Source organism: Scatophagus argus, chromosome 6, assembly GCF_020382885.2.
Source record: "Scatophagus argus isolate fScaArg1 chromosome 6, fScaArg1.pri, whole genome shotgun sequence".
NCBI classification, from domain to species: Eukaryota; Metazoa; Chordata; class Actinopteri; family Scatophagidae; genus Scatophagus; species Scatophagus argus.
This window is the reverse complement of record NC_058498.1, coordinates 21,742,348-21,762,759: the sequence shown is the minus strand read 5'-3', so window position 1 is coordinate 21,762,759 and position 20,412 is coordinate 21,742,348. Positions and strand designations below refer to the sequence as shown.

Below are 20,412 nucleotides of genomic sequence, written 5' to 3'. Positions count from 1 at the left end.
CACTCAACAATCATAGATCATAGCCCTTTGCAAGCCTACATGCAGATGAGTAGTGATAATTACCTGTCGTTACTCACTCACCTGTCATCAGGCTGCTCAGGCAGTGCCTACATAGGCTCACGGATGGAGGAGGAGGCTGGGTTTGCAGGCTGTATGTGTGTGTATGTGGGGTGGGTGGGGGGTCTGAGGGATGGAGGCTGACGGGATGCAGCTTCGCCTCATCCCTCCATCCTTCCGGCGGTGCGCTGTGCGTTATGACGCCAGGCCTTTTGACGAGTGCGTTACGTCGGGACTGGCTGAGCAGCACAGCAGCCCGGATCATCCTCGTTATGTAACGCATCGGATGCTGCTGCGCGGCACAGAGTTGCAATGGGGAGAAAAAACGGACGGACAAATAACGGTGTGTTGTGTCACGACTGAGCGTGCAGACGTCTGCCGTCGGCAAGTACAATGATAAGTGTGCATCGCTGGAGTGCAGTGTGATTGAGCCCCTCTGGGCACCAGTGGCCTATCCCTGAGGTACACAGACGTCTGGAGCCTGCGGAAGCTGAACGGCTATTTTTTTTGCTTCTTCTTCTATTTTCTTTTTTTTTTTTTTTTTAACCGACCAGAGGCGCGTCTCTGTTCAAAGTCGTCTCCCATATCAGCTGAAGAAAACCAATGCGGGTTTGTTTCAGAGAAGAAACAGATTCACATTTCTTTCTCCATCGCACAGGTCTGATCCAACAGCCGCTGAGCTGTGGTAGAAACAATGGCGGGTCCCGAGCAGTCCCAGCAGCAGCAGCAGCAGGTAGACGTGAAGGCAGAGCACATAGATGATGCTGAGATGGCCCTGCAAGGTATTAACATGCTGCTCAACAACGGATTTAAAGAGAGCGACGAGCTCTTCAGGAGATACAGGTAATTATTTTAGCATTTCTCAGCATAATAATGTTCCACACTATGGTGCATGTCTAAAATATAAGCTCGGGGAGAAATTACCTCTGAGAGAGCAAGTGGCGTCAAAGACATCAAAATGACGTTCAGCACCCTGAGTACCGCACGTGCAGACAGTATAAACAGCTCCACATATGCAACAGCATGCTTCAACTACAGAACTGTTTTTGCTTTACCTATCATAACACTGACATTCTGACCACCTCTGATTTAATGTTTCTGACACAGAGATGACATCATGGAAACAAGCCATAGGACTAGTATCATCCATGCACCTGCAGGGCCTTAAAGGCTTCTTTATCAAAGCCTGTTAGGGACACTTACTGATCCAAGCTGTTATCATCAGATTGTTGAAAGTATGTTTTGAGGCATTTTTTGATTATTGTAAGGTCAGACAAATGGTGATGGTGGTTAGAGCCCTGATATCAGTCTTAACATTTGAATATGGGGACCAGGGCTGCACCTGTTTCTGAGCAGGCTCTGTTTATGCCTGCTGGGAAAAGTTACCGTGCATGGCTCCTTTTGCTTATGATTCTTTGGCTCTCTTTTGTTGTGTGTTCTCTTCATCTTTCTCATCTCTAATCACTCTATAGGACCCAGAGTCCGCTGATGAGCTTTGGGGCCAGTTTTGTCAGTTTCCTGGTGAGTTTCCTCTCAGCTGGTGATTAAATGATCCAATGAAATACCAGAGGAAATATCAGCAAGGGCTCAAAAAAAAAAAAAAAATGCAGTGATTAATAGAGTTACATTCAAGCCCATACAGTCACAGTTACTGAGAAGAACACACATTATCAAGACCTGAAATAAATTAAAATTAAATCAAATTAGTTGCATCATTGTCACCACTGGCATCCTCCCTTGCTTTACCATCCATTAACATAATGGATGTGTCCTCCTCTCATGAACAGCACAGCTCTCGCAGAGAAGCACATTACTGTAATGCTGCTCACACTGCTGAGCATAGAGGGAGATTTTTCACAGTGTGGTGGTCTCACACACACACGCACACACACACACCATGACAAGACCCATACGCCATGAAGACAGAGATGATGTCACCCTCTGTACCAAGATGCAAATGACCCCGAGGGCAGCTGGAGTGTCCGCATCTGACTGTCCTGATTATCCATACATAGATTCAGCACAAATGGAGAGAGGTTTACATGAAAATATGAAAATGTGAAAAAACATATCTTTAATTGTCAGTCAAATTTCACTACATTTTTAAAAAATCATTCAGTGCTCCCTACTTCATTAAAGTCTGATTATTTCCTCAAGAGGGTTCAGGAACTCAACACAAAAATCTCTGTATTACATTAGCTGTGTAGCATCTTTCTAGCAACTCCAAACACACAGCTGTACACATGTTGCTGTGGTCCTCTGTTTATTGTAATGCAGAAAGAGCTCTTTGTCCTTTTTAAGACTATTACACTATAACTCTCCTTCCCTCTAGTTACAAGATGTTTCTGTTTGTAAGCCAGCTCAAACACATCTCTGCATCACAAACCAAGACAATTTAGTACCAGAATAATAGCGCAACACATCACAGCTTATATCTGAAGACAAAGTATTTATTATTTTTTATATTTATTAAAATATTATTTTTTTCTGCATTGCATTGTTAGAATGCCATGATGACATTTGAGGAGGAGAAGATGCAGATGGCCTGCGATGACCTAAGAACTACAGAGAAACTGTGTGAAAGCGACAGCGCCGGAGTCATAGAGACAATCAGAAACAAGATTAAAAAAAGTGTGAGTACAAAAGTATGAACAATTCAAAACTACACTCTGTGGATTGTTACGTGATGACAAGACACCTGTAAACTAAACTCTGATGATAGTGCTGCTGTCAAAGTTGAGCATCAACTGAAACACCAGTTGATATATTTAGATTTCTCACTTTCATTCCATTGTTGCTGATGTGTGCTAATACCACCACCAGGGCAGGCTGTAGTTCAGATAACAGGTTCATATCCTTGGCATCATGCCTAATGATGCAGGCAGCAGTGAGATCATGCCAAGCCCGCTCACAAATTGAATTAGTACTTCTGTGAAATGTAATCAGCAAAGTGACTTATGAGTGTGGGGGCTGTCTAGCAGCTCTGGGTCATTCAGGAAACTCCTCGTTAGTTTGGCTGCCGGACTCTGGAGAATGACGCAGTGTGTGTGTGTGTGTGTGTGTGTGTGCGACAGATGGACTCTCAGAGGTCAGGCGTTGTGGTCGTGGATCGTCTACAGAGACAGATCATTGTTGCTGACTGTCAGGTGTACCTTGCTGTGCTCTCCTTCGTCAAGCAGGAGCTTTCAGGTAATCAAATCCAAACTACAAGCCAAAGAAGCTTAGGATCTTAAATGTCTGCCTTACATGGCAACCTGTATTTGGAGCAACATACCATTGTGCGGGTGTATGTCCATATGACTGACTGTTTCTAAAGACATTATGGTTTGATTTAGAAGCATCTCTTTAAATGTTAATAAGGACTAGCTACATACTGTAGGCGTTAGATCTGGTGTGATAGCATAAAATGTTTATTAATTCATCAGTGTGGTATAGAGCGGCAGTAATTAATTGATTAATTATGTCATTTGTTGCTGCTATTTTGATAATCGGTTAATCTTTTCAGTAATTTTTAAAGTAAAAATGTCAAACATTTGCTTGTGCCAGTTTCTTAAATGTAAGGATTTGCTACTTTTCTTTGTGGTCAATTTCCACAAGTATCTTGTTTCTTGTCTCCACTCACAGCTTATATTAAAGGAGGCTGGATCCTTCGTAAGGCATGGAAAATGTACAATAAGTGCCACAGTGACATCAGCCAGTTGCAGGACGCCTTGCAGCGGAGGTCCTCTGTAAACCAGGAGTCCCTCTCAGCGGACAACGCCAACCACAATGAGCCAATCGAAAACGGCGTGACAGCCGAGGCCCTGGACCGGCTCAAGGGTTCTGTCAGTTTCGGCTACGGCCTCTTCCACCTGTGCATCTCCATGGTACCACCACACCTGCTCAAGATTATCAACCTGCTAGGTTTCCCTGGTGATCGTCTCCAGGGCCTGTCCTCCCTTATGTATGCGAGTGAGAGCAAGGACATGAAGGCACCGCTAGCTACGTAAGTAGGCTCAGGTAGTATCATTTTTGGCAGAAGAGAAACAGCATTGGAGGTCCAATAAGCTGTACAACCGAAGTCAATTTAAGATTTAATCTGCTATAAGTTTGATTTTTAGATTTACAGTCATTCAGATGACTTCATGTGATGTCAAAGGCGTTGCTCTTAGTGACAGACCCACAGATAATTATCACCCAATTCTGCAGTTCCCCTCAGCTTCAGCGTCCAAGAACATTGGGTTGCTTATGTTCAGCACTAATGTTGCGACCAAATTACACCTGTGTCAGCGTCTCTCAGCTCACTATTTTAGTTCACTCTCACCGCTTTCATCAGGGTCGTTTCATCCACGGCAGGCGGCTGTTTTCAGAGAAAAAGCTCTGAGTTAAGGCTAACTTCATGCTAAGTGATGTTCTTTTAACCTTTTGTACTTCCACATTCACTTCCTACCTGTTCACACCTTGAAGAAGGCTTCTGATCCAAAGTATACTGCCTGATACTTAGAGCTTGATGGATTACTTCCAGTTGGCCATAAAAACAAATTAATGGACCTTAAATAATTGGAGAAGACTACCTTTACATGGCATCCTGGGAACTTTGACTGTGAACTATGTCAGTGGTTCCTGATGTTTTTGTCTTGTGAGTCTTAAACATTATGCTAGCAAGACCTTATGCTATTTAAAAGAACATGTTAAAATAAGCCATAATGTGTGAACTTTTACCTTTCATAAAAATTCAATTTAATACACATTCTCATTTAGCCTTTTGACTGACAGTTTTGGACTGAGGTGAATTTCCTGCTGTTGCTCAGGTTGGCCCTCTTGTGGTACCACACAGTAGTGCTGCCTTTCTTTGCTCTGGATGGCTCTGGCACACATGAGGGGCTGCTGGAAGCCAAAGCTATTCTGCAGAAAAAGTCGGTGGTTTACCCCAACTCATCCCTCTTTATGTTCTTTAAAGGACGGGTCCAGAGGCTAGAGGTATGTACAGCCGGCTCGTGGTTGGTGACACGGGAGTGACATGGGACATGGGAGTCTGTTGAAGCTATAAATGGATTACTTGTAATGTTGGATTAAGGATATTGGATGGAAAATATACAGGAGACAAACCTTTTTTTTTTAACAGCAGAATCTTTCACCCGCTGGTACAGCAGTCTCAGTTCAAGCACCAGTTATTAATATGCATGTTAGATTGTTCATTAACTCACCCACATCTGATCCACCATCTACTTATCTAACTCTGTCATTCAACACATGCATGTAGTGTGCGTCTGACATAACTAGCATTACCTGTTGGTGTGTGTGCTCTCTCTCTGTCCCCAGTGCCATATCAACAGTGCTTTGGCCTGTTTCCATGATGCATTAGAGCTTGCATCAGACCAAAGAGAGATCCAGCATGTGTGTCTCTATGAGATTGGTACGTGTTTACTGATCAGGTTTGTTGTGACATACTGGCATGTGGCGTACAGTCCAGGACAGGGATTCATTTTATTCTGTCTGCTTGTCTTTGTATCAGGTTGGTGCAGCATGATAGAGATGAATTTTGAAGATGCATTCAGGTCATTTGAAAGGCTGAAGAATGAGTCACGTTGGTCGCAGTGCTACTATGCTTATTTGACCGGAGGTAAGCCTGTCACTCACTATCATATGCTTACACTGCTGGGATGTGTCTACTCTACGTTCTGAGTTGTCTTTCTGTCTTTCTTTTCCAGTGTGTCAGGGTGCTTCAGGTGATCTGGATGGAGCGAGTGGAGTATTCAAAGATGTGCAGAAGCTGTTCAAGAGAAAAAACAACCAGATAGAGCAGTTTGCTGTCAAAAGGGTGGGTTTCGCTGCAGATGTAGCCTGTTTTCTGTCTTTCGAAAATCATCAAAAGTGTATCATAAAAGTTTTCCTTCTCTGTCTGATTCCAATCTGCAGGCTGAGAAACTGAGAAAGACCTCTCCCACCAGAGAGCTATGCATCCTTGGCGTAATTGAAGTGCTGTATCTTTGGAAAGCGCTTCAAAACTGCTCCTCATCTAAACTGCAGATAATGAATCAGGGTGAATGTAACATTCATGATTCATGCCAACATAACCAAGTTAGCTGCAGTCAGAGCTCCAATAACTTCATTTTACACTGTGTGAAATTTTTGTTTTAATGTTTCTTCAGTGTTACAGAGTTTAGATGAAGCTTCATGCAGAGGCCTGAAACACCTCCTTCTTGGAGCCATTCACAAATGTCTTGGGAATATGAGAGACGCTGTTCAGGTATCAGTCTACACTGAGCACTGAATGACTTTATAGTTAATTTACGTTGCTCAACTTGCTCTCCCATCCATTTTATATGTGATCCAGGCATTCCAGCTGGCTGCTAGAGACGAGTATGGACGACATATCAACTCATACGTTCAGCCGTATGCCGTCTACGAGCTTGGATGTATACTCCTTGTAAAACCTGAGGTCAGTCCTGTGTTCTGTGCACAGCAATTAGATTTTTATTGCTTCATATTTTTATTTGGTGACCATGTGCTCAGATATAACCCAAACATTTTTTTTGCAATCCAGACAGTGGGAAAGGGGAGATCATTTCTACTTCAAGCAAAGGTAAAATATTTGCATAGCAATGATCTAACTTATCAAAATGTATTCAATTTTAGAAATGACATTTTTTGAATTCTAATCTATGTATTTATCTATCTATCTATCTAAAATGTTGTAGGAAAATTTTACAGGGTACGACTTTGAGAACAGGCTTCATGTCCGCATCCATTCAGCCCTGGCTTCTCTGAAGGAAGTAGTGCCTCAGTGAGTCCAGGAAGTGAAGTTAAAATGGCTCAAGCTATGTTCATGGCTTTTTACATTCCGTTTTTAGCCATTTAAAATAACTTTATGACATCCAAGTGAACAGACTCCTGTGTTTTCCATTCTTAATGGATTTGGGGAAATACACTTTTTTGTGATACTACCCAGCCAGACTGATATTAAGTGTCATCTGCATTCTGTACAGAGATAGCCTATACAGTATATGGTTATGTGTTCATAACAGCCTAGCACAAAATATATGGAAATGGCTGGCCTAACTATTACTAGCAAGTTAAAATCTATGCCTAAAACCTCCAAAGATCTGATACCCGTGCATACATATCTTGTTAGCCAGCAAGTTAATCACCAATACAAGCTCACTAATGGGACAACACTGTTCCGAAGCTGCAGTTGGTGAAAATAATAGCTCCAGCCACAAGGTCTTTTATGGTGTGTTCCTAAACAGTATAACTTTTGTAAATAAGACTTTGTTTGGTGGTGCGTTTTTTTTTTTTTTGTTTGTTTGTTTTGTTTTTTTCAATTTGACAGAGCTAAGCTAGCTGTTTCCTCTTATTTTTTTTGTCTTAGCCATGAACTAGGCTAAATGTGCCCTTGGCTTATTTCTGAACAGGATACATAGAAATAAAATTGATATCAATCATTGACCGTGGGCAAAACAACAATTAAGCATATTTTCCCAAATCTCCAACTGTGTTTTCACACCCAAATATGTTAGCTAGCATTTCAGTCATTTCAGTCACCCACCCAAGCACATAAAGATAACTTTTTGATGAGATTGTATTTCCAATGACAGTAACTTCACATTAAGTATTAAAAAATAAAGTTTTTTTCACATTCTTTAAAAACATTCAGACAACATCAATAATGAAACAGAAAAATGCTTTAAATTATTTGCTATATCACCTATGTTATCGTGAAAAAAACAAGGGACAGATTTTTCAGCTGTTCTTTCATAAGAAATGCTTTTCCTAATTAAGTTGTAAGTATTTGCTTGTTTAAGTGCAAATGGACATTGAGTCATATCAGACTGTGGGTCAATAATTACAATGGAAATAAAATGACAAACTTAGTCTAGTAGTCTAATTAGTTACCTTGGGATAATTAAATAACTGCAAAAATTTTCAGTGGGCACCTAAAATCACACAGTGCTGTGAGTTATTCACATTTAAGTAGTTAGATCTCATACATTTATAGTAATTGAAGAATCACCACATGTCACAATGCTCTAAAGTTTTCTATGTGGAAACACCAGGCATTGATCCTGTGCACTATGCATGGTATGGCAGGGTAACAGAGGCTCTAAGACTGTATTGAAGTCAAATGTACCTGTATGCCCATCCCTGCAAATACATTACCGTGTTCCAATACAGTATACTTGGTACTGTGATGTTACCATTGAAAGGTGCTGCTAAATGTCAGCTTAATAAACATATATTACTAGTGACTTATTTTAATAGTGTTTTAGTGATAAAGGCTTTTGAATCAGTTAATACTAGTGACAAGTTTATTCATTAAATAGTAAAAGTTATACTTTTACAAGTGTGATTTTCAATATTTTAGTTTCATGAGTCTCAAACTCATGTTTGTTACCTTGAATTGGACAAAGAGTAACATTTCTGTCATAAGAGGGATTTTAACGAACTCTCATAGTTTCACACTGTATGTATGAATTATTCTGTGCAGGGTATTGCCTTTTATTAATGAGCACTCTGGGTTTTTGTCATGCAAGCAATATGAGTATAAAAGGAGGGCATCTTACAACAATGACTATCTGTATTTCTCATTCCATGTTCAAGGTTGTGGACATATAGATTTGTTTTACTCTCACTAAGATGGTTTTGACAAAGTCAGTCATCCCTTGTGGCTGTGGTGGATGTAACATGTGGTAAATGTCGAGGTGACCACTGTGCAAGTGGTCTGTGTGGTGCAAGTAATGTAATGGTGAAATGTCAGTAACCTACCTGATGTACCAAATACTTCTGTCGCTGAAAGACTTTTTGCTTTTGTCATGAGATTTTGTTGAAATTTAGGTTACATGTTAGGCTCATGGCCTTCCCATGTGTCACTGAACTCTACAATAAACTGTTCTTGAGTAGCCAAATATGTGGAATTTTTCTTTGCCTTGGAGTACTTTGGATAGTTAATGCTACACTGAATGTGCCAAGTGGGACACAATGCACCTATTCCCTGAAATACCTTAGCTTTTGCTGCCCAACAGCAAAATAGCAGTGACCATCAGTCTCACAAGATTGATTGAGAGTTGCTGTCACTATGGTACTATAGATTGTTGAAGAACAAGGGCAAGAGAATGGGTATGCCTCTCACAGAGTGGTCAGACATTTAGTCAGTGTGTGTATAGAATAGACCAACATAGTAAAATTTCTCTATGGGCAATCAAGGTGACAGTATTATAGAGAATGTAACACATATGATGAATGTGGAAGGTATTGAATAACTTTAGGAGACCAGACCAGGGAGATAACACAGCTCTGATACTTGGGAAATGATCATTTGCAAGTATTTGCTGTGGGGGGGGGGTAATGTACCAATCAAACCAGTCTGTGTTGCAGGTTAAAACCCACCAAATTCTTTTGACATGAAAGCAAAGCTTTAAAGCAGTCATCATTGGTTCAGAGTCAACGAGTCAGTCAGACAAAGTTTTAATGTTGAAAGTTTAAGGTTGTCTCACCCTGTTTTTAAAAATCTGTCCACAGTGTCTACTTCTGTTTATTCCACCAGGGGGAGATAAACTCATAGGCTGCACCCAGGATATGACAATACTGTATTTTCCCACACCTTGATCACAATGGCAGCACCACAGACACAACAATGATAAGAGCTAAAAGAAAATACAGTATCTATTGGTTGAACACGCAAAGGACCCACTGCATGCGTTTGTGTGTTTGTGTCTGTGTTTGTGTTTGCATTTGTGTGTGTCATGTGTTCAGTATGATTCAGAAAGATACTTCAAAGATATAGAATTCACCTGTTTATTCTTATGATAATTTCCGATCAAAATCAGGAGCTTCTTTTACTGACGAGAAAGAGAAGAAGAGAAATTACGTCCATTAAAGGATTATCTTTCTAATTAAATTCATGATTAAATTCATTCATTTTTGTCTCTGTTATTCACATATAGCATGTGATTGAGGTGGGAGTTTGCTCTACATGTACATGAAAGAGACACACCAAGATTGTCTCTTTAAGAAAACATGTCTGTCACACTGGGCTCAGGGCAACAGCTCACTCAACCAATAAATTATTCAGTCTCCTGTGCCACTGAATTTAGACATGGCATAACAGCTCTGGCAGGCTGGGCAGAAACAATACCACAACTCTTCCTTGCATCTTCCTTGTACTCTTAAATAATCAAAAGATATTTCCTTTTATGTGCACTTATAAAACTGAGCCTTCAGCATGGCCTACTTCACTTTCAAACAGGGAGGAGAGTGTTGTTGGGGTACCTCATGTAGTATGTGGTGATTCATGCCAGTGACATCATCTTCCTTTATCTGCTGTGATTCACACTCACCTCTTTTATTTTCAGTGTTGGCAGGCCATGGCTACCCCATAAGCTGAATGTTCTTTCTGTGCACGGATTAGACCTTGAAATCTTAATGCTGATGAATTAAATAAAGCAACTGCATTAGATGGACATAGAAAAGACAGAGGGAGCCCAAGAGATGTTACACATCAAGCAAATGTGTTTGGAGTGTGTGTGTGTTTTGGGGGGAGGGGTGTACGAAGCGTAGGATTGCGCAAAGAGCAAGGTCACAAAACACAATTGCATTGTGTTTCACTCAGGCTGAAACTTGAGCAGCCAGAGTATCCTACCACCAGATAGAGAGTTCCTGCTCACCACTCTTTATTGCCGCTAAGTCTCATGTGCAATGGGTGGGAGAATCAGTGAATCTTCATAAAAGCACGGCTTAAGGAACTCATTCACATTCTAGGTGAAAACCGATTTCAATTAATAGGTGCACAATGCAATAAAGTGGGAATTATCTGTACTTTAACATATTGGATTGGCAGTTGGTTGGCAGGGAGTGCATCCCTGCAGAATCACTAACTTCCAAGCAAAAACATGATAGTGAAAATCAAATGTATTTATGTGATGGCAACAACTGCTAAAGCCATCAAACCATTACTGTTCTGTCAGGTGCCTGGCACAAGGGCACATTGACATTATAAGGCCCTGGTGCTCTCATCTCTCCAATCACCTCAATGACTCTTCAAGAGCTTCACTGGAGGAATGACTCTCCAGGCACTGCATTGCATCTTTGTCTCCTTGCTACACAGAATAAATAAATAATTGCCCTTAAATTTTCTACAGCACAAGGGCCAAATGCATAAATTCAAATTATTCATATCATTCAGACACTTAAATTTCATGTCAATATTTTTTGTAGACTGTAATCAAGACCACAGCCTTTTATGTAATGCTGTTTATGATATGCTGCAGTAGGTACAGGTATTTGTTTTGAATGCAGCTCAAGAGTGTTTAGAGCTTTCGCAAGCAGCATACATAACATTTTTACTAATATGCATCATGAACAGTTTTGCTCTGAGGCAATTAATGAGTACAACACTTCGTATATGCTTTTGATTTTAATTAGATAACAAAAAATAAATACATAAATCATTCATTTGTCTAAAATAAGTCTACCTTATATATATATTTGGTCCATAAATACTCAAATCTGCTTATAAAACAGTTTTTTACAGTTGGCTCCAGTAGACAGATGGTGTTGGCTCATAAAGGCAACCAATATTACTTCAGAAAGAGGCATACAGGAACACCATAATGGCAGTAGATGCATGATGATATTTTTTACTACATTATAATCTTGTTTCTGTGCTATGAGATGCTTTAATGTTCTTCACTGAACAGGCAGTTTCCATGGTGCAGAGACCTGCTTTGTGCCAGTTTGTCTCCTCTCAGCTTGATGTCCCTAGCTTGACCTACTAAACCCTATTCATAACAAACGTGTTTTATTCTCCTTTTGTCCACTGCCTTCAAAACAGTCCTGCAGATACATTTGGTTGTTTTAAACCTTGGCGAAAAAGGTCCCTGCTTTCCTATGTTTTTAACTTTAAATCAAAAGTGTAACACATATGAGATGTTTCAAGAAGGATCCTACTCATGCTCCCTGCCTCCCCCCCTCCCTCCTTCCTCTCTCTCCCCGTCTCTTCCCACTACTGCATTGATGCTGTTACCTCCCTCGGTGATGATGTCACCGGCTCAGTGGAGCTCGAGCATCCCCACCAAAGACAGGGAGACAACAGAGCCATTTTGACCGCCTTAGATTGTGAAGAAGCGGCCGACCATCCAAACAACCGACCGGCCACCTTCCTGGGCCTCCACTGGCAAGACAAGGCAGGACAGTGGGGGGTGGGTTGGTGGGTACAAGGTAACCTCAGCCCTTCCCGGTTTCATGGAGGGGAGAGGCTGTTAGCAGGGGCTGTGTCAGACCTGGAGGAGACCAGAGGAGGTGGAAGTGGCAACAGGGCTGGATATTAAGGCAGACTAGCACGACAAACACGGGAGACGTACCCGGTAGCAAGACGTTACCGGCACTGCGGAGGTAGGCTTACATTTTTATTTTTCCATTGTCTCGCCGGTAATGCAGGTTTAATGAGACAGTCTTTATTTACCTAGTGTGAAATCTCCTGGGAAGAGATGGGCATAGGGTGCGGCCATTGAAGAGACTGTCAGTGTCGGAAAGATAGTAGGCTAAATAGAGACAGGGTGACATTGAAGCTGCTCTGTGGCACAGTATATACTGTCATGTTATACATTACTTATGTTGTTTCATAAAATGTGTTTTAGTTTTGTGGAAAGGACGATAGAAATAAATGCCCTGTCATTGGACGAAATGTAAACTACGAGACGTGTGGTTAGTAACTGTAAGATATGTTTTATCATAACCTCTGTAAATGACGCAAGAAGTATTTTTTCAGAGAGTAATTGCAGCAATGAGTTAACAATTTTTAGCCTGACAAAATATCAGTGTTTAGGCAGGGCTGATCTGTGGTTTATGGTATTGTTGTCATGCTAAAAAGCTACCAATTAAATTAAAAAAAATCCATATTTTTGAAATGAATGATGAGGTAAAATTGCACCAAACTGTCGTCACGCTCAAATACCCGCGAGCGTGGTGTTTTACATTAGCCTTTGTCACCGGGAAAATGGTGGCCGCCCAGCTGAGCTGCATCATCAGCTGATTGGTCTGAGCATCTTTATGCGAAGATTATGGCCGTGCATGTCGATGGGGAAGGAAAGCAGGATCAAATGTTCAGAACTTTATGTGCATATATATCAATATCTACACATATATACATATATATCTAAGATCATTTTTTACACTTTCAGTAAGTGAATGTCATCTTAATTCCTTTTTTCAGAATATTAAAACAATGTTGTATTTTAATCTCTTATATTTTTCAGTCTATTTTATGTAAAAATGACAATTTGTCCTCAGTACAGTTGCACGTTTAAAACCAAAATACTGTTTTCCCAAAAAGTTGCATGGCTGCGTCTTACAAATCAATTAAGGTGTCAGCTGTACCAGGAAGCAGGGTGACACAGCAAATCTACAACACTCAATAATGATGACCGACATCTGAGTCACAAACCATGGGAACATACTTTGAATACTGATGCAAAATTCAACGTCATCTCAAGTCTTGGGCATACATTAAGTTACAGAAATGACACTTTCTCTTCTAATATGTTGTAAATGATGACTGATATTAGCAAATAGGTGTGCCGTGAAAGCCTATTGTATCATATTGCTTGCTGTTTAAACTTATTGATGAAAACATCAAATCATTGTAATTTGATCAGCACGGATGATGAGTCATGTTTCCTCTTGATACACCCACAATGCTAAAATCACAATCACACACTACGATCACACAGTGATTTAATGTTTCATATTTAGTGTTTTAGGAGGCGGTATGACGAATTAGGAGTTGTTCATGAAGCTGAGCTGCTGGATGGAGCCAGACCATGGATTTGTGGCTGGTTTCAGAGCCATTGTCATCCAGGGAAATAGTCTGACATTTGGCTACTGCTGCACTTCTTTTGTTGCTAGCTTTATTATCCATCTCCCTTGGCTGTAGCTGACCAAGCATGGTCTTTTCATGTTACAGCCACACAGCCCTGCCCTCTTCTATTGTGCTCATCACCTCAGCCATAAAATGTAATATTCAGCCCTTACAATTTTTAACACAAATGAAAAAACTAGACTAGACTTGTAGCATCATAATTTAACACATGACAAAAAGGTGGCATAAGTATATATGTTTTTTTTAATTATATTACTCAGGATTCTCTGCTATCTTCTACAGTCCTCCAGGCCCTACATCTGGGCTCTAAAGAAGGCACCCCAAGGTGCTAGGAAGACAGCACCATGGCAGGTGCCTCTGTGAAGGTGGCGGTGCGGGTCCGCCCCTTCAATTCAAGGGAGACCGCAAAAGAAAGTAAATGCATCATTCAGATGTCTGGAAACACCACCAGTAAGTACCCTAACATGAATTTAAAATTCACCTGCATTATGTGCCTTACGTGTACTTGATATGACTGTTTTATGCTTTTATTTAGGAATAAATATAAGACGCAGAAAACATTGCTTTACACCACATGGATGAAAGTGTAGGAACAGGTGGATCCTTTTACAGTCAGAAGACGTGGATTCAGGCTTTTCTAATCTTAACTTCTAAGCCCCCATATTTAGTGGTTACTGAAACTATACATTTCCCCTTGACGGGGTTGGGCGATAAGACGGCATATGCCATGTGATGGTAGAAATGTGTCCACTGGTACATAATAATTGACAACACTGTTCCCATTGTGGGAGCTATCTTTTAATGTCTCTATTATATACTCAGCTGAGACTGTGTTGTAAAACAGGTCTGGATTCTTGTGTGATCTTGAGATCTCATGAATCCATCTGTCTTGTAAGGTGATGTTATTTGGGAATCAGGACTGCACTACTGACCAAATTCTCACCTGACGTGTCGGATACAGTTGGTGGCAAAAACGTGATTGTCAGACTGATAACACTTGAAATTATTATTCTCAAAGTTGCCATTTTGAAACACTGTTTTACGATTTTGCATCTTCTGTTTTTAACTGGAGTGTTGTATCATGTTAGGCAGTTGTTTTTGATTTGCATTGGAAGGTTCAAATAAGAAAGCAAAACCACTTCCTAATTAAATCTACAGAACAATTACTGTTCTGTGATATATAATCTTACAGTAATATAAAATCACATATAACATGACAGAAGGTTTAGGTTATATTGTCCACCTCTACTCTTTCATAGTGCTAGTGTTGACTGTGCAAATCACCCTTGGATGAGCAAGATGTAGTCCAAGACATGATGAGTGGAAAATTTATTTATAATAAGCTTTCATTTCAGAGGCTGGTTATTGAGATATTGTAGATTATTTTGATGTCACCTTGTTGAGACTGTCTACAGGACTGTTGACTGTCTACTTACTACAGAGTAGATTTTTTCAATTACTGAATAGAGCGAACAGTAGAGCAGAAGTGAAATCTCTTGAACATCATGCTGTAGGTGTTATAATCTCCTGCATGTTTGACCTGGTATTTATTTAGGGCAGTGCCTGTTATTTATGTGGCCAGATTAAACCAGATTTAAAACTGTCTCCTAACATTTTATAATTAATCTGTCAAATCTGCTACCAGTGCAAATATGCAGTAAGCACAACAATTGACAGATACATTCGGAAGAACCTGAATAATTTTGAAAATCATCTTTAAACACATTTGGGTAACTTATTGTGTACTTTTTCCAGTTAGAGTGATTGTTTCTTGTAAAATCAACTTTGTTTTTGTGGCCATATATTGTATGTTTCGTCAGTGTGTAGTTCAAAGCACCCTACATTGCTTGGGTTATTCAGTGCACAGTGAGGGCCGGTCGAGATGAGACTGGAAAGAAACTCGATATGTAGTCTGCTTAGCAAGGTAAAGCCATTTGTCAATAATGGATGAGGCTTCCTGAAATATTTAGCGTTTGGCCTAATTTAGCCATCTCCTCCCTCCTTCCTCATGTCATGGGTGACTAGACAACAAGCTCAGTGGCTTTTTTTGGGCTGTCATATTTTAACCGTGTGATTTGTTGCACCTTGTGATCCCTTAGACTAAATACTTTAAAAATTTCAAATTAATTGTTTCTATTTTTGCACTGTCCCTTGAAGAATTCCTACCATGATGGTGAAAACATTTTGTTGATTTTGTGTCAACAAGCAAGGTCACCAAGTACATGTGACTTAAAAATACTTGAATTTCAGTGAATTTCACTGGCATGTTTCCATGATAATCAGTCTGGTGTCTACTTGTCCTTTACTTTATGATAATTTGGACAGTTCTTGCTTATACTCTGCATTGTTCACAACCCTGTTCTTATTTGTTTGGAGACCTCTGGGGAGAACCCAACGTTTGCAGTACAAGCTGTACTGTGGCTCATTCAATAATATACATCATCAGTCACACTGTCAAGGTACTGTAGTCTTTGTATAAAATATATCATATGCTTTCATAAAAAGATGGAGAGCCAATTTATTTTATAGACTTGGCTGTTTCTGGTCTTTGTTTTGTCAGATTTATTTTATCAGTCAAATCAGAAGTTATTGTGACATTGAATATAAGTCAACCATAAATCTTTTTAGACCTGCATCCAGTTAAACCTGGGAGATAGGGGGGCTTGAGTTTGATTGTTTACATACTGTGGGAAGGCACCCACACTCACACACTGACACTCACATTACAGACAAAAGTAGACATATGTGAACAGATTGTAGTCAGGCCTAACTTGACTCTGTTAAATCAGTCTCTCAAAATCCAGAGATTAAACTGAGTTTAGCATTATGCCAACAGCACTAGAAAACCTTTTGTTGGTCAGACCTACACAGACCACAAAGCTGCTTTCAGGGAGAATGCAGGCCTTTCAGTAGGGCAGATTGTTCTCTCCCAAACTGAGTCAATGGCTCTGGATGTGAACTGGAGGATGTGAGGACACTGATGTCCTGAAAAAGCCCATTGGTTGCAGTGTCTTGGGGGGGGCATTTCAGTAGAAATGTCCCCTTGTCTTTTTGTAGTCTGGGTTGAGGAAAGGAAGAAGAAGGAGGAATTGTGTAGTTTTTTGTGTGTGTCTCACTCTCTGCTTTGTGCTGGCTGACACTCATGTGTTGGTCAATAGCCCAGTTCCCACAAAGTGGGAGAATGGCAGTAATCTTGTTGTCTGGGAGCTCTTCCCTCCCACACTGACCTTAATTAAGATGCAGGGGACAGACCTGAAGGAAAACTAGGCCTCTCTTTAGAAGGCAATCGGGTGCATATTCTTGGTGGATAGACTGAATTTTATGGAACAGCAAAAGAACTTAAATAAATTTCACTACTGGATGGAATCAAAAATCTCTCATATTAACCATTATAACACTTGGTAATATCTATATACAAAAGAGTTTATGTCCCTCCTCAGTGGCAAATTGTGTGGTTGTGGTGTATTCAGTCTATTTGAATGAAAGCACACCTCTATAAACGGTGGTGGTGCTGCTGAGTTTAGCATCTACGTGGCTCTCCTTCTGTCTCTGTCAGTGGGTTCATGTCCCCTCTGCCAGATCTGCTGATGCAGCCACATTTCCTCTCCTATTGACTGGGGCAGGTCACCCGTGACAGTCAGAACAGGATCACTCAGTCACAATTCTGAAGACCTGACAGCTGTGAACAAAGATAAACATGGAACGTGCCATACAAAGATGCTGAAAATATAATGTGTGACAACTAAAGTTGATCATATAATCACCAGTACAATTAGGATAAATGAGTGATAATAATGAGCAGCGAGCACACAAAACAATTTGTGAAACATAAAAATTCAGTGAGGGTTGCTTCAAAATATACAGTTTTACATTGTTTTCAAATTCCAGTACTGATTTTCAGGAAATAAAATCATTGATAACTCACATTACATGTGACAAAAAATCAGTCAGTGCTTTTAAAAGTTGCTATTCAAAACATACCCTACAATATCTTTGAGGTTACATGTAGACCTTAGAAATAAATGTGGAACAGTCCCCTTGAAACATGCAGCATAATATGCTTATAAACATAACATGCATAACATGAGTAACTATTCCTGCGCAATACAAGCATTCAGCAGTGGTGAAATAATACCCTGTATTTGAAAATATTTATAGTGGTTTGAGTATTAGAAAAGTGATCATTGTGAAAAGAGGTTGCACAGTTTCTGCATTATTAAACAGAAAAGCTTTTGCTAACACTTTTGTCACCATGGAACAGTTAAAGGTGCAATAATGTTCATGATATGGCCAGAATTTTAGCTTCAAAGCAAAAATGAACTTACTTTATTAATACAGTATGAAGAAACAGTAGTGTTGATGTTGTGTCAAAGTTGTGTATTGTGTTGCAGAGACATCTATTGAAGTTAGCATGCCAACCAGCTAGACCTGGCCCACCCCGTCTCGCATTACCACTTTGTGCAGTCCGATAGCTCAGAATAGTTTCAGCTGGAGGATGTATAACACTGCAGAGTTTGCAAAATTTCACAAGCTGTCATAGCGTTTGCTCTAAAATGTGCAAAACAAACTCAGAAAATGTCAAGAAAGGAAATATTCTTACAACTCTGGGAATGTGTCCAGTCCGTGTTGACTTGCAGGTTTGCCCCGTTGAGATGAACCCTGTTGCCCGAAGTGATTATTTTGTGGTCCAGTTGCAGTCCAGGAAAATTTCAGTCAGCTTCAGTTGGCCTTTAGCTCCATGGCTAACTGAGCTGATGGTAGCTGTGGATACACCCCAAGATAACCACAGCAAACAATATAGTTGAATTGTATTTAGCGTTAAACTCTGGTGACATGCCATCCCTTATATTTTTTAAGCTTATTATTCGATAATGAAAATACGTTTCAGCCCTAACATGAAGGAACAAATAACTTGCAATTCATGAATAATAAATTAAAAATTATTTAGCAAACAGCTCTGAATCAAAGACTAGTAGGTAAGATTGGCTGCAATATTCCAGGTTAAGGAATCAGCGTCAGCTAAGTTGTTTTTGTTTATATATGAAATTTATATGTGAAAGCACAGATATGATACATGCAGAATCTGCTGACCACCTCTAGTGAGGAAGTACGCGAGAACACTACCAGAAGAAAAATGAGCTGCTGTTGTATCCTGTTTAATGATGTTTGCCTTCCATGACGTGGCTTCCACACCCGGCATCATCTGTAAGTTCAACACTCCGTAATTAAAAAGAGTTTCAAAAAAGAGAAGTCGGATAGTAAAAGGGAGCATGATGAAGGTGGGAGACATGCTCTGTGTGCTTAATATGCTGCTAAATCTGGCCTCAGGGTGTGATCACTCTATGACACACAAACTGACATCACCCAAGCTACTGAGTTCAATTAAAATAAAATAGTCAGCTTCCCCATGTCTCACTGGAGCACTTCTCTATGCTGCCAGTCACTGCCAATGTAAAGTTATTACATTATTTGAGAGCACTTTTCTTTCCGGTTCTGGTTGTGGAGGTCTTTTATGAATCACACCAAGATGAATAAGCAAAGAGAGGATGTCGTAGTGCAGAGGCTGCTTCTGGGTAATAGCCACATCTTGATATATATTTCTTTATAGAGCTTTGGTTTGGTAAAGTAATACATGTTTCCTTTTAGATTTATTTTATTTGATGGCTTTCTTCTGGTACAGAAGAGCCAAGTTAACCTTATTTACAAGAAAAAACAATTTCCCCAAATCATTTTCTTCTCTGTTATCACCACTCGGCAACTTGGGATATATGATGTGTGTTATTGCTGCTTATGCAGTATGAAAGCAAAAGAAAAAAAGTTGCTATTGTTACAAGATATTAGAAGCCACTCTGATATACTCATATTTTCAATGTTTAACCTGCATCACCACGTCAGAGAAACAATTTCTCTGTAAAGTGACTAGTTAACAAAGCCTCTCTTAAATAATGTTTGAATGAATTTCTCCTCTGGGGATTAATAAAGGCTTATCTTTGTTTATCTTATTTTTACTATAACTACTAACTATACTATACAACTGTGCCCCCCCCCCCCATTTTGCTCTGTAACACTAAACACCAAAGTTAACTGGGGCAGGTAACAGATTAACCACCATCAGTGATATACAAATGGAATGAGCACAGGAATTAATAACTATTGTTTGGTCAATGTTAACTCTCACTCTAATTCTAAGTAGATATTTAGGTCTAACAGGAATTTCTGAACATGTATCATGTCATCGCTCATTACTGTAGACCATTTGTGGCAGGAGCACATTAGGGGAAATGGACATCTCTAGATGATTGATAAAATGTATTTTGTAGCAGCGGTTAGCAGGAAACCTCATGTATTTTATGAAAATGACAAGCGCAGAGTGCTCCTCTAGGATAAATATGAAAGAGAGCGCTGTGCATAAACTGCAGTGCATCTGCAGTGCCTCTACGAGTACCTGAACACATCATGCCCGGTAAATGACGCCTCATCTTTGTGTCATGGTGATAAAT

General features: G+C 40.0%; 2 protein-coding genes across 20 annotated transcripts in view; both read left to right on the top strand.

Annotated features, from left to right (window-relative positions):
- The first annotated feature begins 201 nt into the window (after window positions 1-201).
- LOC124061144 (tetratricopeptide repeat protein 39C-like) lies at window positions 202-8,959 on the top strand. The gene is made up of 15 exons (XM_046392710.1): window positions 202-519; window positions 716-900; window positions 1,530-1,578; window positions 2,562-2,690; window positions 3,132-3,246; window positions 3,682-4,042; window positions 4,848-5,016; window positions 5,359-5,452; window positions 5,552-5,659; window positions 5,748-5,857; window positions 5,956-6,079; window positions 6,189-6,286; window positions 6,374-6,478; window positions 6,584-6,622; window positions 6,738-8,959. Exons 2-15 carry the CDS (start codon window positions 752-754, stop codon window positions 6,825-6,827), a joined length of 1,740 nt encoding a protein of 579 aa, XP_046248666.1. The 5' UTR covers window positions 202-519; window positions 716-751; the 3' UTR covers window positions 6,828-8,959.
- Window positions 8,960-12,053: 3,094 nt separating this feature from the next.
- The window catches only part of kif1aa (kinesin family member 1Aa), a 39,060-nt gene continuing 30,701 nt past the window's right edge, over window positions 12,054-20,412 (top strand). For 4 of the 19 annotated variants that reach the window (XM_046391832.1, XM_046391831.1, XM_046391838.1 and 1 more), the window contains exons 1-2: window positions 12,055-12,426; window positions 14,195-14,362. In XM_046391832.1, the coding sequence (XP_046247788.1) occupies window positions 14,257-14,362 (106 nt within the window). In that variant the 5' untranslated portion in view covers window positions 12,055-12,426; window positions 14,195-14,256. Of the gene's footprint in view, window positions 12,427-13,089; window positions 13,214-14,194; window positions 14,363-20,412 lie in introns of those variants that run through there. The other 15 variants (XM_046391834.1, XM_046391840.1, XM_046391839.1 and 12 more) reach the window with 6 other exon arrangements.

Coding starts and splice junctions, on each gene's coding strand:
- LOC124061144 (XM_046392710.1), top strand. CDS start 752: ATGGCGGGTCCCGAGCAGTCCCAGCAGCAGCAGCAGCAGGTAGACGTG. Junction 901..1,529: donor GAGCTCTTCAGGAGATACAG/GTAATTATTTTA, acceptor ATCACTCTATAG/GACCCAGAGTCCGCTGATGA. Junction 5,017..5,358: donor GACGGGTCCAGAGGCTAGAG/GTATGTACAGCC, acceptor CTCTGTCCCCAG/TGCCATATCAACAGTGCTTT.